This window comes from Hemicordylus capensis, chromosome 2 (genome assembly GCF_027244095.1).
Source record: "Hemicordylus capensis ecotype Gifberg chromosome 2, rHemCap1.1.pri, whole genome shotgun sequence".
NCBI classification, from domain to species: Eukaryota; Metazoa; Chordata; class Lepidosauria; order Squamata; family Cordylidae; genus Hemicordylus; species Hemicordylus capensis.
This window is the reverse complement of record NC_069658.1, coordinates 164,388,017-164,412,796: the sequence shown is the minus strand read 5'-3', so window position 1 is coordinate 164,412,796 and position 24,780 is coordinate 164,388,017. Positions and strand designations below refer to the sequence as shown.

Genomic DNA, 24,780 nt, shown 5'->3' with positions numbered 1-24,780 from the left:
TGGTTCAGGAGGGAAGGCACAGACTTTGAGGCCAGGGGTTCTAAGCAAACAGCACTGCACAAAGCCAAGTGTCTCTCTGGATCCAAGAGCTCAAAGACAGGCAAAGATTGAGACAGAAGCCAACTCCATTTGCTTTACAGGTTCCATTTCTTTATTCAACTCAGAACATCTAGTTACAAGTTTCACAAAATCAAATTTGATAAGATGGGGAGCCAACTGGATTGGGGGGAGAGGTAGGGCCTGTTTGGTTTGTCCACACCTCACCCGATTCTTTGCACCCTTTTATACATACCCCATTTCCAGGGCAGGCAGGCAGGCAGGCAGGCAAGCCAAGAGCAAAGGTGACTAAAAGTTATTTTCCAAGTGCTTGAAACTAATAGCAGGTCAACCGATTTTCTTACACGGTTGCCACTTGGGTGGGTGTATTAAATACAAATTCCAGAACCAGCCAAACTTGGAGCAGGAGATACAGAGGGGATGGCAAGAACTCAAGGAGATCACTCCTGCATCCCCCAAAAAACACTAAGGGGAGGGAGCAGGTAGGGGAGCTCAAGGACGGGCAGGGAGGAGTTAGAGGAAAAAGAACAAAGTAAAAGGGGTGTGTCACTCATTCATGGACAAAGTCCCTCATATTCCCCTTGGCCAGTTGCTCTATGCAAGGAGGGCAACTGTGCAGAGCGTTAGTCACTTAATTTAATTCTTAAGAGGGGCAGGAGGCTAGTATTCAACTTGAGGAAGGTCCAGGTGATTTCTGCAGGGGCTTCGCCATCAGAGTTTCACTGTCTGTACCTGAGCAGAAAGGTGGGAAGAGGAGAGAGAAACAGAAATCAGAAAGTGAACAGCAAGGAAATGCAAGAGGGAAGAGGGAACAAGAAAAATGGCAGATCCAGGGCAAAATTCCTGAGAGACTGGGGCAGGAAATGTGCAAGACTGTGTTATTCCAGGCTGGAGGTAGGGCTCACATGATGGAACTTTTTAAAAAAAGGAATTCCTGCACACAGTTAGCATATCAGGAAGAAGGTATGCTAGAATTCTTCTCCCTGCCATCTCTCTTCTGTGTGAAGGGGTTGGTTTGTTTGTATGTATGGAGAAGCATTCCATCACATGTACCTTCACCTGCATTCTGAAGTGGCACTACCCAGGCATACGTCCCCACCTCCACCCGTGAGAACTCAGTCAGCTCCTACTAAATCCCGTTTTGAATACAGCTAAGTATCTTCAGCCACTGGAACCTCTGCATGTGTGGAGGCCAGGTCAGTTCTAGGCCTGTGCCGCCGTACGCAGGCTACTGGGGGGGTGGAGCGCCGCTTGCACACTGGGTCTGGGCCAGGGGGGCCTTCGAGGAGTGGCGGCACCACTACCACAGCCAGACTGGTAAGCCCCTTCCATCTACTTTTAAAGGTGCCCTTTTGCGTGTCTCCCCCGCACCGCCCGGGCCCTTTAGAAGCCTTTTCAAGGATTCCCCTTTACAAGCATAGGCCCTTGAACCGCCGAACCAGTTCGAGCTGGCTCGGTTGACCAAGCCGAGCCAGCATTTTGGTCTGAATTGCAAAGAACAGTCCATGCACATTCCTCACATAATCCGCAGCCTGCTTGGTTTCAGAAACAGAACTACAGTAGGAGCTACCAGATGAATCATGTATCCCATGGTGGGTGTTTTTTTTTTTAAAAAATGCTTTATTAGTTTTTAAAGAAGTTTTTCCATACAAACCGCCTCCTCCTCTCCACCCCAAAGAGCAGTCGTCCTTCCATTAACGCCGGTGTCCTGCCTATTCATGACTTCCATGGACCATAGTTCACAATATATGTATTAGCCTTTAAGGAGTCACAAGACTCTATTGCTTCATCGGAGAAGTGTAGGGAGAAAACAAGAGGCTGGGGAAGTATGCACCAGGCACAGTGTGCATGCAAGGAGCAACTGTTAAGACTTACAAGATCATGAAGGTAGATTTGGGGGTGACTGCATCACACCCCCCCTTAAGTCTGCTCTGGATTCACCAGTCGTACCGGCGCGACTGTCTGGTTGGAGACTCCTCGGGTCCCTGAATAGCAAGACGAGTCCCCTCAGCCCTACGGCCATTGCTCCCCTCGTGACGCCGGTAATCCAGCCCTCTCTGCGTCCGGAAGCGGGATGTCTCTCGCCTCCACTCATCATCGAATGCAGCTGCATCACCTGAAAGCAGGAAGGGGGAGGAGGCAACTGAGTGGGTGAGTTGGGGTGGACTGCCCCAAGGAAAGGGAGGGGCTGTAGGGAACACTCACTCTCGTCCAGGTTGATGTAGTCTTGCCTCTCCTCCTGGTCACCCGTGCGGTGATTGCGTGAACGCTGCATGATGTGTGCACGTTCCCGGATGTGGTGCCCAATTGACATCTGTTCCAGGCCACTGTCCGAGTCTCGCACTGTTCGTCTTGTTTCCCGGATCTAGGGGTAGGAGAACAAGTCATCACTAGGGTTGGGTAAAAAGGCTGCTTGATTAAGCCAGATCTTGCAGTAGCAAGCATGAGTTGCTCCCTTTGCTAGACAGGGTTCACTCACCATTGGATGGGTGACCACACGCAAGTGCTGTCTGCTGTAACATCCCTCAGGGGATGGGGCTGCAGCTCATTAGTACAGCAGCTGCTTGGCATGCAGAAGGTCCCAGGTTCCCTCCCTGGCATCTCCAGGTAGGGCTGGGAGAGCCCTCCTGCCTGAAACTTTGTGGAGAGTTGCTGCCAGTCAGTGTAGACGATACCGAGCTAGGTGGACCAATGGTCTGACTTGATATACAGTGTGTTCCTATGTCTTCCCAAAGACTCTTCAGTTTTGCCTGACCAGAAACCTACAAATCTGCCTCAAACTTCATAGTATTTAACCTGAATAGTCACTGTCCATTGCTCTACATCACCCCATTCCAAGAAATAAGCCCCATCTCAAGACAGTCTGGACTATTTCTGTCGGTCCTTGTTGAGCCCAAAGCATTTGCACACCCAGTGAAACCAGCTACCCCGGGGTCTATTTCCTGTTCTGCTCTGTCGGACCGTCTCTTACCCCGCCAGGTGCAGAGCGCGTCTCTGAGGTCTCCTGATAGACTTTGGGGGCATCCCCCAGGTTTGAGTAGGATATGACAGTTGAGGAGGTAAACGTCTGGCAGTTGGTGCTACTTGTCATGTGTTCCTAGAAGCGTGTGAAAGAGCAAAGGAAGTAAGCAATCTTACTGTATTCACCCACTAGAGGCTAAAAGCGTTGTCTCTGCAAACCCTGCAGAGAGGTGTGTGGATGAGACCCTCGGGGTGTGATATGGGCATCCCGCTCCCAGAATGACAGCAACTCTGCTGTCAGGGGGAATGAAGGTCTCAGGGAAGGAGGACATTAAGTCTTCCTGAGGTCCCCATCAAGACCTCAGATGGGAATGCTCCCCTAGATTGTGGGCGCCACCCAGCATCTAGACAGGCAGTGCTGGGGAGGAGTCAGCTGTCATAAGAACCTAAGAACAGCCCTGCTGGATCAGGCCCAAGGAAGCCCATCTAGTCCAGCATCCTGTTTCACACAGTGGCCCACCAGATGCCGCTGGAAGCCACAGACAGGAGTTGAGGGCGTGCCCTCTCTCCTGCTGTTACTCCCCTACAACTGGTACTCAGAGGCACCCTGCCCTTGAAGCTGGAGGTGGCCCACAGCCCTCCAACTAGTAGCCATTGATAGACCTCTCCTCCATGAAGTCATCCAAACCCCTCTTAAAGACATCCAGGTTGTTGGCTGTCACCACATCCTGTGGCAGAGAGTTCCACAAGTGGATCACACGTTGTGTGAAAAAGTACTTCCGTTTGTTGGTCCTAGACCTCCTGGCAATCAATTTCATGGAGTGACCCCTGGTTCTAGTGTTGTGTGAGAGGGAAAAGAATCTCTCTCTCTCCACTTTCTCCACACCATGCATGACCTTATAGACCTCTATCATGTCTCCCCGCAGTTGTCTTTTTTTCTAAACTAAAAAGCCCCAGGTGTTGTAGTCTTGCCTCATAAGAAAGGTGCTTATGTCGTGGTGCACGTGGGCACCAAAGATGTTGGGAATGCAGTTGGGATGTCCTGGAAGCCAAATTTAGGCGACTAGATAGCATACTGAAGTCCAAACATCCCAGAGTAGTGTTCTCTGAAATGCTACCTGTTCCAAGCGCAGGGCCAGCGAGACAGGCGGAGCTGAGAGGTCTCAATGCGTGGATGAAACAGTGGTGCCAGGAGGAGGGGTTTAGATTGGTTAGACACTGGGATTCATTTTGGGGAAAGCAAAGCCTGTACAAAAGGGACAGGCTCCATGGGAGCCAAGATGGAACCAGACTGCTTGTACTTAACATTAAAAAGGTCGCAGAGCAGCTTTTAAAATGACGTCTGGGGGATTGCCAACAAGAAGTGGGTGGTATCTGGTTCGGCCAGCAAAATCCCCTAAGGTGTGAGGGTGTAAATGTTTCAGATAAGTCAGAAGGGGACAGAGTAGAACCAAGAGTCGAGCAGATGGAAGCACATGACAGACGGTCAAAAAGGTCAAATGGGAGATAGCGCATGCCAACACCAGGTAGGAGACTCGGCATATAGGTGTTTATATACCAATGCCAGAAGCTTCAGAGTCAGGATGGCTGAGTTGGGGGTGCTTAGTTGCTAATGAAAACAGAGATATAGTGGGCATGACAGAAACCTGGAATGGTGAGCACTGGTGAGACATCGTTATTCCTGGATACAAACTCTACAGAAAGGACAGGGAAGGAAGGACTGGGGATGCAGTAGCACTGTATATTAAAGAAGGGATAGAATCCAACAAGCTAGAAAACCTATGAGGATTGGAGTCCTCCACAGAATCATTATGGGTGACAATACAAGGACTGAAAGGAAGTGTGTTACTAAGGGCATGCTATCACCCTCCTGATCAAAACACTGAGAGTGACCCGGATAAGCAAATCAGAGAGGCATTAAAGAGAGACAGAACTGTAATAATGGGGGACTTCAATTACCTTCACATAGACTGGGCAAATTCATGTGCAGGTATTGACAGAGGCCGAATTTCTAGACATGCTAAATGACTGTGGAAACTTCTCAAAAATGAGGGAATTGCTAAAAAAAGAAGCTGAAAGGGCAAGTCAGGAGGGTCAAATTATTCCAAAAAGCATGGAATCTACTTAAAATCACAATAATAGAAATTCAGTTGGAATGTATGTCAAGAAGGAGGAAAGGAACCATCAAGTTCAGGAGGACACCAGTGTGGCTAACTAGTAGAGTCAGGGACGCTATAAAAAGGAAAGAAGACTTCCTCCAGGGGGAAAAAACCAACCTCTGGCAAGAAAAATGGAAGGAGACAATAAGGGATGCAAAAAGAATTTGAGGAGCATATAGCTAGAAGTGTCAAGGGGAATAACAAAAACTTCTTCAAATACATCGGAAGCAGAAAACCTGCCAGGGAGGTGGTTGGACTCTTAGACGATGAGAGCATGAAAGGGATCATTAAGGAGGATAAGAGACTGCAGAGAAGCTGAATGAGTTCTTTGCATCTTTCTTCACAGTGGAGGATACTGATCATATACCCACTCTGGACCAATTTGAGGTGATGAGAGAGGATGTTCTAAATGGTCTGAAAACCTAAAAATTAACAAAATCGCCAGTGCCAGATGGGATCCATCCAAGAGTTCTGAAGGAACTGATCTCCTAGCAAAAATATGTAACTTGTCTCTACAATCAAGCTCTGTACAAGGGGACTGGAAAGTAGCTAATCTAACTCCCATTTTCAAAATGGGATCCAGGGGGGATCTGGGAAACTACAGGCCAGTTAGTTTAACTTCTGTGCTGGGTAAACTGATGAAAAGCATCCTTAGAGACAAAATTGTTAAACATACAGAAGAACAGGCCTTGCTGAAGGAGAACTAGCATGGCTTCTGCAAGGGCAATTCTTGCCTCACTAACCTTTTGGAGTTCTTTGAGAGTGTCAAAAGGCATGCGGAGAAAGGTGATTCAGTTGACACAATATACTTCCAAAAAGCTTTTGACAAAATTCCTCACCAAAGGCTCTTGAGAAAACTTTGTAGTCGTGGGATAAGGGGACAGGTTCATGTATGGATTAGTAACTGGTTGAAGGACAGGAAACAGAAAATGGAAAATTTTCGCAATGGAAGGAATTAAGAAGTGGGGTCCCCCAGGGATCTGTACTGGGACCAGTGCTCTTTAACTTGTTCAGAAATGATCTAGAAGTTGGGGTAAGCAGCAAAGTGGCCAGATTTGCAGATAACATTAAACTCTTTAGGGTAGTGAAATCCAATTAAGATGGTGAGGAGCTCCAAAAGGATCTCTCCAAACTGGGCAAGTGGGCAACAAAATAGCAAATGCGGTTCAATGGAAGCAAGTGTAAAGTGATGCACATTGGGGCAAAAAACCCCAACTTCACATATACTCTGATGGGCTCTGAGCTGTTGGTGACTGACCAGGAGAGATCTTGGGGTCATGGTGGACAGCTCGTTGAAAGTGTCGACAGTGCACGACAGATGTGAAAAAGGCAAAATTCATGCTAGGGATAATTAGGAAGGGGGTTGAAAATAAAAAACACTAACACTAACAGGGCAGTAACACTAACAGGGCAGTAGACACGATTGCTCCTAAGCGTCCCTTCCGACCTGTTGCAAAAAGGGCCCCTTGGTATACTGAGGAGCTGCGGGGGCTGAAGCGGTTGGGTAGGCGACTAGAGCGCAAGTGGAGGAGAACTCGGTTCGAATCTGACAGGATTCAGCACGTGACCCATTTGAAGGCTTATGCGGTGGCAGTGTGCGCAGCGAAAAAGAGATTCTGGTCTGCACGCATTGCGGCTGCAGGTTCACGCTCGGCGGAGCTATCCCGGGTTGTGAGGAGTTTGGTTTCTCCTCCTTCTACTTCCAATCAGTCCCCGGGGTTGATCTGCTGTGATGCCTTTAATGGGTTCTTTGCGAATAAGATCTCCTGTATTTGGGCTGACTTGGACTCCACTATTTCTGCAAGGTCTATGGAGGAGGTGTCCAGCAATCCTTCTTGCAGTATTAGATTGGATCAGTTTCAATCTGTGACTCCTGAGGATGTGGACAAGCTGCTTGGGGTGGTGCGGCCTACCACCTGTTCTCTGGATCCTTGCCCGACTTGGCTGCTTCTATCTAGCAGGGAGATTGTTGGAGATGGCCTAATTAATATCGTAAATGCATCGCTGAGGGAGGGTAGGGTGCCCCCCTGCCTGAAGGAGGCAATGATTAGACCACTCTTAAAGAAGCCTTCCTTGGACCCCTTAGCGATGGACAGCTACAGGCCAATCTCCAATCTCCCTTGGTTGGGCAAGGTAATCGAGAGGGTGGTGGCTAACCAGCTCCAGGCAGTCTTGGAGGAAACTGATTATCTAGACCCATTTCAAAGTGGCTTTAGAACGGGCTATGGAGTTGAGACAGCCTTGGTCGGCCTGATGGATGACCTGTACCGGGGAATCGACAGAGGGAGTGTGACTCTCCTGGTTCTTCTGGATCTCTCGGCGGCGTTCGATACCATCAACCATGGTATCCTTCTAGATCGCCTGGGGGAGTTGGGGATAGGGGGCACTGCTTTGCAGTGGTTCAGTTCCTATCTCTCGGGTAGATTCCAGATGGTGGAGCTTGGTGACAGTTGCTCCTCAAAACGGGAGCTGTTATATGGAGTCCCTCAGGGCTCCATTCTGTCACCAATGCTTTTTAACATCTACATGAAACCGCTGGGTGAGGTCATCAGGTGGTTTGGTGCTGGGTGTTATCAGTATGTTGATGACACCCAAATCTACTTCTCCTTTTCATCCCCAGGAAATGGCACTCATTCTCTAAATGCCTGCCTACAGGCAGTAATGGGCTGGATGAGGGAGAACAAATTGAAGCTGAATCCAAGCAAGACGGAGGTGCTCATTGTGGGGGCTCAGAATCTGAGGGGTGAGTTAGATCTCCCTGTGCTGGATGGGGTTACATTCCCCCAGAAGGAGCAGGTGCGTAGCTTGGGAGTACTCCTGGACCCAGGCCTCACCCTGGTATCTCAGGTGGAGACCATGGCCAGGAGTGCTTTCTATCAGCTCCGGCCGATTCGACAGCTGCGCCCATTCCTCAAAGAGGATGACCTCAAAACAGTGGTGCATCAGCTGGTAACCTCCCGGCTTGACTATTGCAATGCGCTCTACATGGGGCTGCCTTTGTTCGTAGTCTGGAAACTTCAGTTAGTTCAGAATGCAGCAGCCAGATTGGTCTCTGGGGCAACCCGGAGAGACCATATAATGCTTGTTTTAAAACAGTTACACTGGCTGCCAATATGTTTCCGGGCAAAATACAAAGTGCTGGTTATTACCTTTAAAGCCCTGAATGGTTTTGGTCCAAGATACCTTAGAGAGCGCCTTCTTTTACATGATCCCCACCGCACGTTAAGGTCATCTGGGGAGGTCCGTCTCCAGTTGTCACCGGTTCGTTTGGTGGCGACTCAGAGGCGGGCCTTCTCTGTAGCTGCTCCTGGACTGTGGAATGCACTCCCAACGGAAATTCATAATCTTCATTCCTTACTGTCCTTCAAGAGAGCCCTTAAAACCTATCTGTTTGGCCTGGCCTTTCAGGATTTTTAATCAGTTTTAATTGTTTTAATGTTCACCTGGTTTTCAGGGTTTTAATTGTTTTGATAGTTTGTTTTTTAAGTTGTTTTAAATTGGTATTTATATTTGTATCTCTGTTTTGTTTTTAATGTTTTTTGTTTTAATTGTAAACCGCCCTGAGCCATTTCAGAAGGGCGGTATATAAATCAAATAAATAAATAAATAAATAAATAATTATTATGCCCTTACAAATCTCCCTCTCTCACAACACTAGAACTAGGGGTCATCCCATGAAACTGAAGGCCAGGAAGTTTGGGGCCAATAAAAAGTAAGTACTTTTTCACACAGCACATGATCTATGTGGTGATGGCCACTAGCTTGGATGGTTTTAAAAGGGGCTTAGACAAATTCATGGAGAACAGGTCTATCAATGGTTACTAATCTGGTGACTATAGGCTACCTCCAGCCTCAGAGGCAGGATGCCTCTGAGTACCAGTTGCAGGGGAGAAACAGCAGGACAGAGGGCATGCCCCCTCACCTCTTGCCTGTGCACTCTGGTGGAATTGCTACACACACACACACACACACACACACACACACACACACACACACAGAGCCCTGGGCATAAGCCTTTCTGTGCTGGATGGCTGTGAAGTGGTGGAAATCTGGCCGCTAAGGCAGCAAAAGCACACCTATGGTTATACTGTCTCCACTGCTTAGATGTCATACAACTCTGTAAACACAAACAGTTAAGAGTTTCTGTTCAAGGCAGAAGTACAGATGGCACAGCCAGCCAGCTTCGGGCAAAATCGTGCATTTCTGTTGCAGGTTGCAACCCCATCAGATGCTGGTCCAGGCAGAGGCTATTCAGCTTTCCTACACCTCAAAGCCCCCACTTAAGAAGCTGACCCTCACCATAAAGTACTCCATAGCTAAAAGGCTGGTTTTTTAAATCTGTATGTTACCTTATATAACATAACAAAAACATGGGGTATTGAATCACCATCCTGGAGGATTGTCCTGCCCTTAATAAAGAGGAGTGCAAGTCTTCTCCTTTGACAACAATCACATTTCTTGTCAAAGAGGGGAAAGACTGTCTTCCCACCTCCTGCAAGTCCCTTCCTTCTGGCCTGATGAAGTAGAATCCTAAAAGCACCACCATCCCTCTAATGGGGGCCAGCCCTAGAGGGCATACTGAAAAACAGAGGTATTGGGCAAGAGTGATGTAAAGAAAGTGATCTTACCATGTTCCCAATCATGTCATTCATCATGCCAAACATGTCCATAAAACCACCTGCCTAAATGGAGAGTCGAGAAGAGAGTGAACAGTCAGCAGAGACACACCTCAAAATGGCAATTTAGCAAGACAACCTAGACTTCCAGCCCATCCCCCCGACAAAGGCTTGACTGTTGTCAAGCTTTCATGAGTGCACAAAACTGTTTCATGTATACCCTATACCCCAAACCTGAAGGCACACTAATTTTGGATTAAAACCAAATAACAGCACTTCCCCATTTAGAAAACACATTTGTATAGAGTCTTTCCTCCAAGGTGCTCATGGCAATTGTTGGGAATGAGCCCCCAGAACTCCAACACCCAAGGCTGGAGCTTACCTGTGGTGAAGATGAACAGACAGGCAATCCCAAAAGGTCACAGAAAATGCAATTCAGAAGCACACTAGGATGTGGCCTTCTACCCAATGCTTCAGGGCTGGCTGCAGCCACAGAAACTAGTGGCTACATTGGGCTCCCCAGTGGGGAGAAGATTCACAGAGGCAGGATTCAGTCTCATGGAGCCAGCGTGGTGTAGTGGTTAGAGTGCTGGACTAGGACCGGGGAGACCCGAGTTCAAATCCCCATTCAGCCATGATACTTGCTGGGTGACTCTGGGCCAGTCACTTCTCTCTTCTAACCTAGTTCACAGGGTTGTTGTTGTGAGGAGAAACTTAAGTATGTAGTACCGCTCTGGGCTCCTTGGAGGAAAAGCAGGATATAAAATGTAATAAAATAAATAAATAAAATAAAATAATAGTATCCTGAGAGCCTACTGTGGGTGTATGGGGTTATTTTAGCTCAGAGCAGGAAGTTGCTGGGGATGAAACGGACATGTCTAGAGGGGCAGCCTTGGCTCCTGGAGAACAGCAAGGCTGACAGGCGGAGACACACTGAGGAGGAGGAGGAGGGCAAGGGTAAACCCCGTCACCACCAGTCTGAGGTACCAGAACAGACAAAAGAGGAATCTAGCTAGTGGCCTTATCCACTGGAGGACTGCTTCTTCACAGCAATATATACGGTACCGTCCCTACACAGCCTTTTATCCTCAATCATCCTGTGCGAATGGCCCCAGAGATAGCGAATGGCCCCAGGTCAGCCCAAGAGCTTTATGGCTGGGTAGAGATTTGAACCAGGTCTCCCTGCTCTAAGTTCAAGCACTCTCACTAAAGCACACTGGGCTTTGTTCCCCATTTATAGCGAACCAAAGCGAACTAAGATTGTTACCTTACACACAGACCAGGGCCATCCTTAGGGTGGGGTGCAGCCTGCCCTCTCTCTCCCAGTCCCAGCCATTTATCTTTCCCCACAGCCCAGCCAGAGCCAATCTTTTGTGTCTGTGTGCAGCCTGAAAGACTCCCACGCAAACTGCTAGAGCTCCCTCTCCCCCTGCTTCTCAGCTGTTTGGCGGGTGGGCAGGGCTTCCAGAGAGATCTCCATTAAAGGCCTCCCTGAAGCCTGAAGCTCAGGAAAGAAGCAAGCAGGCAGGCAGGCAGGCAGGGTGTCCAGCACCAGAGCTCTCTGCAGACCCTCTGCCCAGCCTTAGTAATGGAGTTATCTCCCTCTGCCCTTGAATATTTAGAGATTGGCTTGCCATAGGGCTTTGGTACTGAGCAGAAATGTAGGGCAGGGTGGGAGGAATATGTATATTAAAATTGAAGTGGATTGGACAAGTTGTTTTTAAAACAAAACAAAACACAAGAACACCCATCCAAAAAGTCCTATAAGTGGCTTGTTTCATGGCAGAAAATTACAAATACTTCTGGAACAAACAATATATAATATGTATTTATTTATTTATGAATGCACTATGCTTGAGTCGATTTGCAACCCAGAAGGCCTGAGAACTGTGAAGCATGTGTTGTGTTTTTTGTTTTTATTTCTTTAGAAATGCATTGTATATCCAAGTTGGTTGGATGCGTCCAAAAACCTCACTCACACTATTTACACTGTATGTCAGCAATCAGTATAATTCTGTAATGATATGAAATGTTAAGGGGGCCCCGCACATGACGATTCGCTCCCAGCCCCGCATCCCACTAGGGATGGCCCTGACACAGACATGCAGTGAAAGAATAGTGGGAGAAATCCTAAATAAAAAAAAATACATTACAATGGTAACTAATCCAAGAACCTGCATCTAATAACTGGGGAGAAGACAGACTGGCTCTAGGAATGAAGTGAGAGATGCCTCTTAGTCCAACTCTCAGTCCAGTCTTTCTTTGAAAGAACCTGCCTCCTAGTGGATGGAGACGGTGGGGGAGCACCCCACTGAATGGCAACAAGTAGGGAGAAATGTTTGAAATGCTGATCCCAATTGAAGTTTTTGCAAAAATCCACATTTACATTCATGATCCCTTATCCTCATTACAGGAATATCAAAGTCACCACAAGACCTGCACCATATTCCGTTTATTCAGAACTCTGGCACCAAGCAGCTGCAACTAAATATCCATGGTCAAAAGTATTTCCAGTCCCCTACAATTCCACTAGCTAGCTCCAAGGGCCCCTGTGCTCTATATCACAAAGGACACCCCTCCTCCTCTCTCCCTATTTCTGTGTATTCTGCTTGAAAAACTTGCTGCTTCTGCCTGCTCCACAGCACAGCATTGGGGATTTCCCTCTCCCAAGTTCCCTGCAGGAACTTGGCTAATATGCCTGGTCAACATTTGTGGACCCCTGAGAATCTCTTCCCTCCCTGCTTATGTTTGTGATGGTTTTCCCAAGTGCCAGTTGGATCTGGCACGTGCCTTTAAGACAAGAGAGCTGATTACACCCCACCCCCACCCTCCGATTAACCTAATTAGATGCTCTAATTATCAGACCAAGCAACCTGCCCTTTTCTCACAGCTGCCCTGCTCTGCACCCCAGAAGTCTCTCAAAACAGCAAAGTTCAAATCCCTGAATCCTAACGTTCAAATCTTAAATTATTTATCCTGAGAAGCATATACCTTTGTCGTGAAAGAGACAGTAAAAAGGAAACTCCTACTCCCTGTTATCATGGCAGCTCTCCTCTCAGAACTAGAGTGTAAGCCATTAGATTCTCCCTTCCCATGAGGGAATTTTCAGTCCTCATTATTTTAATCATTTCAGAATAAAGTAATTTCTACTCCACAACAGAAGAAATCTGGGATGTTACCCAGAGGAGAAGAACTTGAGAACAGCACTTAAGGAGGGAGGTATATGCAGAGAGACAAATATTAGAGCTTACCATTCCTAGCATCCCAAAGGGTGAAACAGTTCCTGCCTATAAAAGGATGGAAGCACAAAAAGTAATTAGAATTTATCCTTCTGCAATAAACATCTTATCTAACATGCCCATGTTCTGGAGCACAGAAAGGACAAAAGGGTTCAGTATTCTGCTAAGAGACTGAAGAAAGCAAAAGATATCCTATGACATCAACTATCCTCCAATTGATTATCATGACCCAGATTTGCATTAAAGAGGCAAAACTTTTCACTATAAATCTATGCAAACCTATTCCCAAGCATCAAGTAGGGATGTGCACAGAACCGTTCAGTGCTCCATTCTAGGAGCGTCAAACCAGTTCCATGGACTGGCATTCAAGCCAGTTTGAAGGCGGAGTAGTGGGTAACTTTAAGGGTGGGGGAGGGTGCTCTTACCCCTCCCGCCACGTTTTCCCCACCAGCTCTGTAAATTCAAATGGCAACGGGGCAGGAGCATACCTCCCTGCCACCCCGTTGCTTCCTCAGATTGGAAGTGACCAGAAGATCCCGCTGTGCGTGCATGTCATATGACGTGCACACCGGAAACTACCAGTCCAAGGAAGCAACAGGGTGGCAGGGAGGTACGCTGCCACCCTGCCAGACCATCTGAATATACAGCACCGGTGGGAGAAACATGGTGGGAGGGATAAGAGCACCCTCCCACCCGCCCTTAAAGTTATCCCCTTCCCCAGCCTTCAGACCGTGCACATCCCTACTATCAAGTTCAATGGGCCTTACAGCCAAGTAACTATGCATTAACTAAAGCCACATAGAAAGCACAAATCAAATATAACTTGCAGATTAGAAAGGTCACAAACAAGTCCCCCAAAGATACCAGCAGAATGAGTTTTGTTCTGGGTGGTCAAAGTCAAGAAGACTATAAAAAAGGGGAAGAAGGCTTTTAAGACATCTTGGCTAAATGAAGAAGCAAAAAGGCCCCAATCAACCACAGATATGTAAGCAGTGTTCTGTAACAGGGAATTATTATAACTTCCAGGATGCTCAACTGCAATGGTCTTTGGCTGGGCATGCTGGAAGTTGTAGTCTGCAACATCTGAGATTCTCTGTTACAGGGAACACTGTGAGTTCAATGAGATACATAGGCTTAAACTTTGTTAGATTGTGGTCAAATGCTGGCAGAACATATGTCAATTAATAGGAAAAACAAATAAGTGAGAAACAAATAGCTAAAAGTTGTTTAGAAAACCATTTAAATACAATAGAAGCAGGAAGGCAGGCAAAGTTACTGTATGACTGGGAGAAAAAGATAGAGGTGAGCTGAAGAAAGACAGAGAAATATCATGGTAGCTAAATGAATCCTAGGACCAGTTTTCACTGCAGAATATGTTGAGATACACACATATGCCCCTGAATCATTAATTTTAGGGAGAGCATTTGAAAAACTACGTTAAAATACAAAGGGTAAAGTTTTATAACCAATTGAGACATTAAGTAACAATGTACTAGAGCTGGAAGAATGTTTAAAAAAACAAAATTTGTTGATAGTTAACTATGTAACCTATCACTAAAATCAACCACTTCAACAGAGGACTGGAAAGTAGCTAATGCAATACCAATTTTTAAAGAGAATCTAGAGGATTCCAGGAAGTTAAAAGCCTGACATAACTTTTGCCCCATGCAAAATTGGTGGAAAGCATTATTACTTCTCAGAGAAGAACAAGTCTTGCTGAAGAAGAATCTGTATGGCATCTGCAAAGAAGGCTTGCTTCAACTTTTTAGAATTCTTTTGAATGTTTACAACCCTGAAAGGGGAAATCCAGTTGATATTACAGACTTGGACTTTGAAAAAGCTGTTGACAAAAGTCTATCATAAAAAGCTCCCAAAGAACTTAGCAATGTGTGATAAGCGGATAGGTAGTTGTCTACACTGGCAAATGGATAAAAAACAGGAAGGGAGAAACAGAACAGTTTTTGCAATGGAGGGAAGTTAACTATTCTCTCCTCCCCCTCTCCTCCAGGAAGTGAAACAGACAGCTTTGCAGATGAAGCCAAGTTATTCAGGATGATGAAATCCCAAACAGACTGTGAAAAGTTCCGAGATCTCTCTAAACTGGATGAATAAGCAACAGAAAAAGAAGGTAAGCACAAATTGTTGCAGAATAGGACCAAGAACAAAAATCTGGATTTTATGTAAACACAGATGGAGTGAATTGGATACAGCTTCCCAAGACACGCCCTGGCTGAGGTCAAACTGGAAAGCACCGTTAAAGCATCAATTAGGGCTGCAATCCTATTACACAAAGAGGAGTAAATCCCATGAAACACACTGGGATTTACTTCCAAGTAAACATGCTTAGGATTGCATTGTCAGCATGCTACAGTAGTGAGGAGCAGTATTCCCTCTACTTTTTTTCATCCATGTGCAGAATGAGTTTTGTTCTGGGTGGCAGTATCGTGGCAATATCAAGGCAGTGCACGCACATACATTCAGAATGAGGCCTTCTTGATTCAACCCAAGTGGCATCTAAAATTAACTGGAGTGGACATCAAAAAACTTGAGTGCACGAACACATCTTAGAGGGGACACTGTTGAGGAGAGATTTTCAAGATCTCAGTGGTATGGCATACGTTTTGCATACAGAAGTCCCAGGTTCAGATCCCAGTTAAAAGGACTTTAGGAAGGAGGAGTGGGAAAGACTTTGCAGAGCCACCAATGTGACCAATACTGGGCTAGGTGGAGCCATTATCTGACTTGGTAAAGGCATCTTCATATATTCAAGATGTCAGAAATTACTACAAAAGGAAGTGAGAGAGAAAAGAATCTATACCTGTGGTTTAACCACATTTGAATTATGTCCAATGCTGGCTGCCTTATCTCAGAAATTGTACTGTAGCACTGGAAAAAGGTACAGAGAAGGGCAACTAAAATGCTCAAGAGCTTGGAGCACTTTCCCTGCAATGAAATTGCAGGGAAAAATGCTTAGCAATTGGGGCATTTTGGTTTAGAAAAAATGATTATTACACAGGACAATGATAAAGCTTGATGAGTGTTGTGAAGTCCCCCACTGCCCCCAATTAATACCAGAATTCAGTCACTAAGTTAAGTTGGCTGGCAGTAGGTTGAAGATAGACAAAAGAAAGGAAGGAATTCTTCACACATCAGATAATTAACTTCAGAGCATAAGAGCAGTACTGGATCAAACCAAGGGCCTATCTAGTCTAGCATCTTGTTTCCCACAGTGGCCCACCAGATGCCCCTGGAGAGCCCACAAGCAGGAGATGAAGACAATACCCCTCTCTTGCCATTGTTCCACAACAGCTGCTCTTCAGAGGTAGCATAGCTATCAGACTAGTAGCCCTGGATATAACTTTCTTCCATGAATTTGACTAATTCCCTATGGAAACCATCAAAATTAGTGGCTTTCACCATGTCCTGCAACAGCAAGTTCCATAAATCACACAACTAATGTGTGAAGTAGTACCTCTTTTTGTCTCCTCTTAATCTCCTGCCAAACAGTTTCATTAGATGCCTCCATATTATGAGAGGAAAACTTCTCACTATACACAACCATGCATAACGTTATTTTTTTATTTACATTTTATATCCTGCTCTTCCTCCAAGGAGCCCTGAGCGGTGTACTACATACTTAAGTTTCTCTTCACAACAACCCTGTGAGGTAGGTTAGGCTGAGAGATAAGTGACTGGCTCAAAGTCACCCAGCCAGTATCATGGCTGAATGGGGATTTGAACTCGGGTCTTACCGGTCCTAGTCCAGCATTCTAACCACTACACCACGCTGGCTCTGATAGAGGTTATAAGCCTCTATCATGACCCACCCTTAGATCTCATTTTATAAATCAAGTTTGCAAAATATATTCATACAAGACATGGCAATATCCATTAAAACTTAGACGGTTTTTAAAAGGAATGCACAACTTCATGGAAAATAGCTAAATGGAATCTCCAAAATCAACTGTGATTAAACTTCTGAATACCGCAGATGTTGGGGTCAAACAAGGGAAGGCCACTGGCCTCATCTCTTGCACATGGGCTTTCTAGAGGCATAGCGGCTGATCCAACAAGGTAGTTCTTGTGTTGTAACTGCTCTAGACACCTCCACCTTCAGAGGTCAGGGGGTGGTTGGTGATGTCTAATTTGTGCAACACTCTGACAGTTCTGGGTAGAGATGTGCAGAACGTTCTGAAATGGGACATTTCAAATGTTCCGAGCTCGGAACAGAACAGCCTAAAAAGGAGCCCTGTACTGAGCTTGGAACAGAACGACCCCATTCTGAGTCGGAATGTTCTGATCATTCTGAGTGCCATTTTGTATTCCAAAATGGCACTCTTTCTGGCCTCTGTGCATGCACAGCAAATGGCTGATGTACATGCACGGAGGCCAAAATGGCACTCAGAATGGTCTGGCAGAACAGGATCATCTCATCGGAACAACTGGTTTGACTGGTGGTTCCTGCAGAACATTTCACGCATGTTGCATTCAGTTCCAAACTCAGAACGCAATGCAAAATGCATTTCGTGCACACCCCTAGTTCTGGGTGGTCTCAACTTTACTATCCTGAGACATCAAATTAAAATGGTTTTATTCTCCTGACCATTTAAAATACAAGAAGTTATTTGCTGTTTCTTGTTTGCCTTATTTTAGAGTAAGTTTATGGGTCATGCACACTTTTGAATTTTATGTTATCATGAACCTCTCTGAAGATGTATTTATTATTAAATATTTTTTAAAAAACCAACAAATAACATTGCAACTCCTATATGTCTTCTTACTTTCCACAATGGGAAGCACAACATCTCGCAAGTCTCCTTTGGCCATATTAATACATATTTTGGGGATACCCTGAGAGTTCTTCCAGCCACACAAAAGCATTAAATTTCTTCTGAAAGATGACACAGGAATATGAGACCAATGCAAGCATCACCTGTTGCTGCTGTGAAGGAATGCCTCCTTCCCATTATGTTTTATGGTTTGTTTTTCTTCAGTTCTGTGTCCCCTCCAGGCTCTGCAGGGGTTAAAAGGTAGCAACCTCTTACAGCCAAGTCTGAGGTAAAAGTTGTCTGCTGCAGAGTTTTGGAGGGAAAGTTACAAAGTGTTATGACTGGTTGTCTCAAGGCAGAGACGGAAGGTTCTGGCTGCCTGAGGGAAGCAACTCCCTGATTGGAACTGGATAAAAGGGAGGGCTGAACAGCCAGGAGGAGAGGCGCTGTGGGGAAAGAGTTCTGTCAGAGAGATAGAGTGCTGCTGAGTGTTGTGTGAGCCAGAAGGCTGGAACACCAGCAGGGTCAGGTTGGGCTGAAACTGCTAGGGAAGGCAGCAGTGAGGGAGCTGGTCCTACTGGAACCTGCTAGGCCTTGAAAGAGAAGGCTAGCAAGCCTGTTTTGTATTTTGAATTTTGTACTCTTGCCAACTAAACTTTTCATTATTTGTTCCTGTACTTGGTTAAAAAAAAAAAATTCTTGCAACCTTTTATTCTAGTAAACCTGTTCTTGTTTTTATACTATTTCACTGGTGTCTTTGTCTGTTGTTTTAGTCCCACCTCACGCCTACCTGCCCATTTTATTTACCACACTACTGAGTTTTGATATTGTTTTTGAGAGACAGAGGGTTCAGTGACCAGGAGTGGAACCAGTCACACAAGCTAAAGATCTTATTTTGGTGGCAGGATGGTTAGACCGAGGGCCAGCAGCCCTCACACCTGTGTTTCCTTGCTCCCATTTATACCAAAGAGAAAACAGACCTATTCACAGCCCTCCGGCTTCCATTACCTGCATTCTTCGGCTAGCCTGGCGAGTTCCAGGTACGGTGCCATTGCCAATGCTGAGGAAGGGGGTGTAACCAAAGCCACCTGAGAGCACACGGTTCACGTGCTGATGATGAATGGCAAGAGGGTCCCTGAAGGAGGAGGAGATGCACATGAGAGTTAGATCTCCAAGCAGCCCACACCAACCCTAACCAGCAAACAAGTCTCTTGCTTGGCTCCTTCCCTCTCAAGAGGCAAGGGAATTTGGAGGGCTGTACTCACATCACAAACATTGGATCCTCTGGTTCTCCATCTCTCATGAACCGGAACATAATTCCCTCAAGTGCAGAGTGGGCTACCCACAAGGGAAAGGAAGAAGTATGAGATATAAAGCTAGGTTCAGGCTAGTCTCCCTTCCCATGTGGCCCTATTCTTCCTGCTTCCCATCCAACCCTCCCATCCATACTTAACTGCATACCACACTTTGCTGTCCATGTCCCACAGCAACCACATGCAGTGCCTAGCCCAACATTCAGCACTTCCTGAATAAATACCATCCTCCAGCTGCTGCGGACTTCCCCCTTAAAGAAGCAAACAAGGAGGCAGACCTCCAAGGGATGCTGAGAGACAGAAAGAAACATATGCTCAGCATCAACTGTCCTTGCACCAAGCTTCAGTGTCTACCACACCGCATGTGTCAGGGCAATAGGGTGCAAAGAAGGAAAGGGCTCCTGTCTCTTTAATACCCCCATGCAGATGAGAGAACCACAGCAGGTGTGGCTACCTGGACAAGCTGCATCTGACAGAGCTCCCTGGAGTACCTAACTGTGGAAATCCTACTGTCCTCCTTTGCCTCTGGTCACTCTAGTGTGGTGTATCAACCATCCATTTCAAATGAGAGAAGTAACAAACCCTGGTCATGTTATGATAGGGAGAGGGGAAATCTAGACAGCTCCACACCAACCCACCGTTTCTTCCCAGCAGCATCACCCAAGCCCTCAGGCCCTAGACCTCTGGTTTGCTCTACAAATCCTTAGCACCTTCCCGGGGCAGATGGAAATCTATGGAGCTAGTATACTTAAGTAGAAGTCCCACCACCACCACCACCACCACCAACAACAACAACCAACAACAGACACACACCCAAAACACCCCAGAAAGCTCCACGGCACGAATCCTTCCACTCCTAAAGTTGAAAGCAACTCTGGCACCCACAATTAACCAGAATGCAGCCAGCCTTGCCACATTTAGCAGCACAGACTATAGCGACAGCCCAGGACAGTCAAACGACAGGACATCAAGGCACAACAGCAGCCGTATAAAGTGTTCTCAATACAGCATGACATAACGAGAGCGCCGAAATCCGCTTATAACGGTACATCGCATCAACAACACCTGCTTGCCCGGCAGTCTCTAGTCTACACAACCCTCTTTCTCCCGGCCCGCGTCCGCCTCCCTCCCGGGCCTGCTGCATCGCCCAACTTCTCTCCCAAACCAGCATCTTCCTTTCCGGGACGTGCATCCGCCTCTAGGCTACCCCAGGCCGCAGATCCGGAGCCGGGGGCAGAATCTGGGCACCGGGCTCTGCCAGCGGACTAGCCGCCTCCCCCTGGCAAGCTGTCAGGCCACCTCTCCTTCCCCGGGTCGCCGCACCCCCTGCCTCCAAGCCCCACACGGGACTCCCCAAGGCTGCTCACATCTCTGCCCAGATCCTTTGTTGCTGGCGTCTCCTCCTTCTGGCTCCCCCGGAATTTATTCCAGCCACGAGTCCTAAAGGGGAAGATTAATGCTGCATCCCTTCCTTCCTTTCTTCCTTCCTGCCTGCCTCCCCCCACTAGACGTTCTTCTTTGTTGCAAATATGCTGGTGCTGGGGGGGAGAGGCAAGGAGAGCCTCTTTGTTCCAATCCTCCACCCCAACCAGCCACCCCAGCCACCCACCGGCCACAGAAAAGGCAGATCAAATTGCACCCCCACCCACCCTTCCCTCCTTTTTGGAAAATGCAAATACTGTTGTGAACCCTGTTTGCAGTAAAAGGATATTTTTCCTTTTCAAAGAAAGCCCACAACAAGGCCCGAGCAGGATGTGATGTCACAAGCCCCGCCTCTACGCCCAAGCCCCGCCTGCCCCAAAGAGATTGCTGGTTCGAATGGGTAGTGATGGTGATGGCTGTAGTGGGCTTGGGAGTTGTTGTCTTGCGGACGGGTACCTTTTGTGCAGGAGGACGTTTGTTTACACTTCGCTTTAATCTCAAGAGAAGAGCGTGCCGTCCTCGGTAGGGGCTTGGCGAAATGTAGTGAGTGTGCGCTATAGACAGATAAATACGTCCACGAGGTGGAGGATTTTAATCCTGGGAGAAAATCTCGAGGTTCTTTTGATGCTAAGGAAATGGTAGCCCGCGGTACAGCTTCGGCTTCATTCCTTTGACTGGGGAGAGGATGCCCTCTTCCTGACCATGGCAGGAGTTGCCAGTACTTGTCGAAGCTGCAGTGCGCCCGTGTGAACAGCAGAGGTCCTTCCGCCCTCATAGAACCAGAATAGTGCGTCCGCCGAGTCTGCGAGAAGCAAAGCTGCTGCCGCCGCCGCCGCTGGTTTCGGCGTTGAGAGTTGACGTGTTTCCCATGTCACAGCTGTAAAGTGCCTTTGAGCTTCTCTCTGCTCTTTGAACACACCTATGAACGCTGAGAATGCGGGATAGAGTGTGGAAGCCAGACAGTCGTCACCCAGTTGTACATTTTATCCACTGCATGTTTCATGTGCAGCTGATACAGACAGGCACTTCTGCTCTCGTGTCCATACATGTTGATTGCACCAGATGTCCCAGCTAAATTTGTTTCTGCTGAATTTGCCCCTTATCTAGTTAAAGTTAATCACACATTTCTCATGAGATTTGTGTGATTTGTCGAGGTAAATCTGTCGAGGTCTCTCAGGGCCAGCCTAACCATAGAGACAACCCCCGGGGTGGGCAGCCAAAATGCCAGGGACACCTTGCTTCACTATTCATATTCTGTATCTAGGAAAGAGAGTCACAGCCTGCCCTTTAGTAGGAGGTGTTATCCCTGCATTCCAGGAGGCACCATTATGAGCCTTCTGATCTCAACAGCCTGCTCAGGTTTTTTGGTGGGTGCTTTTTGTGTGTGGTTTGTTTGTTTGTTTTGTATGTACAGTATTTATTTATTGGAAAACACGTTCCCTGACTTTCCAATTCCAAAAGGAGTGTTCAAGGTGGCATATAATGAAAACCATAAGAAAAAAAGTTTTATTATTACAAATATTCATAAAACACTTTTTGAACAAAAACAAAAGTTCTAAAAGTGGTTAACGTAGAAAAATAATGAGATGGGTTCCTTGTCCTAAAAGGGCTCAAAGAAGACATGATCCGCAACAGCCACTACACAGGGATGCTATCAGGGGCGTAGCAAGGTTGGAATGGGCCCAGAGACAAGATTTTAAAATGGGCCCCCCCCACTCAAAGTCCAGGGCCTCCGCACACCCCAGGCCCCCAAGGATTTAAGTCTGATATTCCAAAATAAGTATGCTGCCTGCAAATACATTTCACTGAATACACACACGCACACGTCACAATATATAGTGATATACATTGAGTACTATACATTTGTTTTACTTTTAATGCCTAGAACACACTAGAAAGATGAATGATTAAAATGGATCCCTCGCTGCAGATTAGCAAAGGAGACTTTCAACCATGCAGGGTGAGCCTATGTTTGTTTTCTCAGAATTCTGAACAAATTCAGTCAAGTTCGATTCCAGGAGGTTTTTCACAGGAGGCTTTTAAAGCCCTTTAACACACATCTCCTCTGGAATAGAGCTGCTGCATTCACATGTTGGCCAGATTTACGCTGAAGTCCCTGCAAGTTATTGGGGAGCAGTTCACACACAAGAAAAATAAAATAAAATAAAAGCACAAGCCATGCTTCACAGTTCTCACTCAGACCTTCTGGGTTGCAAAACAACTTGAACATAAGTGCATTTATAAATGAATGAATGAATGAATGAATAAAATAAATATAACACTGTTTCTTCCAGAAGTTTTTGTAATTTTCTGCCATGAAACAAGCCACTTATAGGCCTTTTAGATAGTTTTTTTTAAGCCAGCAAATTTTCCAAGCTGTTTAAAAATAAATATTCAGAGACTTCTCAGTCCCTCCCCCCCATATCAAAGTCCTATGGCAGGCAGATCCCTATATATGGGGGGTGGGGAAGGAAGGTAACCACAAAAAGGAGTTCACACTCTACCTGGCAGCAAGGGGTCTTCTGTTGCAGAGAACAGTGGTGGCCACTCTGGCTGCCTCCTCCTTCCTGGCTGGCTTGGGCCCTACTCGAGTTCAGGCTTCACAGAGGCCTACACCAGACCTCCGTGGAAGCCCCGCCCACCCGCCGATCAGCTGAGAGGCGGGAGAAAAGGAGCTCTTTGCAGCTTGCCTGCTGTTTCCATTGCCGGCCAGGAGAACAAGCTGGAGAGACGGCAAACAGGGCAAGTGGCTGAGGGGCCTTGGGGCTGGGCAGGGGGCAATGGGGAGTCACGTGAGGTGCCTCTGGGGGGCCCCTCCAGGCAGTGGGGCCCCCAGACAACTGTCTCCCCTTGCCCGATCGTTGTTACGCGCCTGGATGCTATGATGGGATTGCACAGGGACAGTTGCTCTCTCCCTGCTACATATAAAGAGAATTGCCACTTTGAAAGGTACCTCTTTGCCCAATTAGCAGAGCTAAATAAATAACATAATAAATAAATAAATAAATAATAATTTAAAAAGTAATAAATGAAAGCAGCAGATAAAACAAACAATAAGGAGTTGGTAAGCAAAAGAGCATTTAGGCAGCCATCAGGTCAAGAAGCAGAGTCTTCAGCCAGCTGCAGAACACTGGGAAAAGGGAATGGGCCAGACACACCTCCCTGGCAGGGGAGTTACACTGTTCAGGGTATGGCAACAGAAAGGATCAGTCAGGGCCATCCTGGCGGGGGTGTGGGGTGCAGGGCAAAGGGAGGAGGTGTGGGGCCCTGGGAAGGAGTGGCAGCTGGGCCCCTGTAGTGCATAAATCCCTGTGTGGAATCTCCCCCTCCCACTGCTGCTGGCTGGAGCATGGCTCGCTCCCACCACAACAGTGGGTGAGAGCGCGCACCAACTCTGTAACAGCCACCCTCTGACTCAGCCAGCCCCATGGCACACTCTGGTTTGCCAAGCAGAGCACACATGGGGCCCAGGTCACTGAGTAGGAGGGCAGCCCCTGCGACAGGCTTAGAGCTGCCATGCCCCCGGGAATTTCGGGTTTCACCCAGATTGTAAGCATCTCACCCAGATTGCTTAGCCCACCCGGATTTGCCCAGATTTCAGCTTTCATTCAAAGAAGAAGAAGAAGAAAGCTAAGCTCTAGCCCTTGTAGAAGCGGAGTGATGGAGCAAAACATTCAGCCACTATTCTGCTCAAAAATTATTTTCAAGCTCATTTGCATAATATGCAAATTAGGCACCTGGATTTGGAAAGCCAGGATATGGCAACCCTAGACAGGCTGGCAGCTGTGGGAAATGTTTGTGCCCCTACAACTGCTGGCGGAGCACAATCCCTGCCTCCAACTCAGCCAGCCCCGCTGTCTACGTGTACTGGGGACAGGGAGATCCCAGACTGGAATCTCCCTGGGCGTGGTACTGGGGGAGGGGGGCTTGGGGATGATGCCCCTAAGGATGCCCCTGTGACTAGTCACCGCATATGTCCTCACCAAATGTACCTCAGAACTACGACTCCTCTATATATTTATTTCTCCTAGGCATACCCGTCACTAATCCCATGTGTGGCAGCTCTCGCGAGAGCAGCTGCTTGGGAGATAGTGACAGGGACAGGGAGACAATGGCAGTGGCGGAAAGGGCTGACCGCCAGGGACAGGGACACGGAGGCGGTGGCTGGCTGGCTGCTGGGAACAGGAGGTGGTGGGCCGGGCTGGGCCAGGCCAGCCACTAGGAACAGGAGGCAGCGGCAGGCC

At 47.2% G+C, this 24,780-nt stretch overlaps 1 protein-coding gene across 10 annotated transcripts; it reads right to left on the bottom strand.

Moving 5' to 3' along the window:
- Window positions 1-128: 128 nt before the first annotated feature.
- On the bottom strand, window positions 129-23,155 carry MLF2 (myeloid leukemia factor 2). 10 transcript variants are annotated; one of them, XM_053290810.1, is made up of 10 exons: window positions 23,041-23,155; window positions 20,993-21,464; window positions 19,067-19,139; window positions 18,810-18,936; window positions 13,045-13,080; window positions 9,806-9,859; window positions 3,029-3,154; window positions 2,263-2,422; window positions 1,933-2,173; window positions 129-789 (listed from the first exon to the last, which is right to left on the bottom strand). In XM_053290810.1, the coding sequence occupies exons 2-9, from the start codon at window positions 21,309-21,311 to the stop codon at window positions 1,995-1,997; spliced, it is 1,074 nt and encodes a 357-aa protein (XP_053146785.1). In that variant the 5' UTR covers window positions 21,312-21,464; window positions 23,041-23,155; the 3' UTR covers window positions 129-789; window positions 1,933-1,994. The 10 variants fall into 10 exon arrangements, with proteins under 10 accessions (XP_053146785.1, XP_053146795.1, XP_053146789.1 ...); XM_053290820.1 differs by lacking the exon at window positions 20,993-21,464 and having other exon boundaries at window positions 23,041-23,059; XM_053290814.1 differs by lacking the exons at window positions 20,993-21,464; window positions 23,041-23,155 and adding an exon at window positions 20,482-20,766.
- Between the last annotated feature and the right edge of the window lie 1,625 nt (window positions 23,156-24,780).

Excerpts from the sequence above, each read along its gene's own strand:
- MLF2 (XM_053290810.1), bottom strand. The coding sequence starts at position 21,311 with ATGAGGGCGGAAGGACCTCTGCTGTTCACACGGGCGCACTGCAGCTTC. Across the intron at positions 3,155-9,805 it reads ATGACATGATTGGGAACATG|GAACACATGACAAGTAGCAC; the intron begins GTAAGATCACTT and ends ACACGCTTCTAG. Across the intron at positions 2,423-3,028 it reads CGCGCTCTGCACCTGGCGGG|ATCCGGGAAACAAGACGAAC; the intron begins GTAAGAGACGGT and ends TCCTACCCCTAG.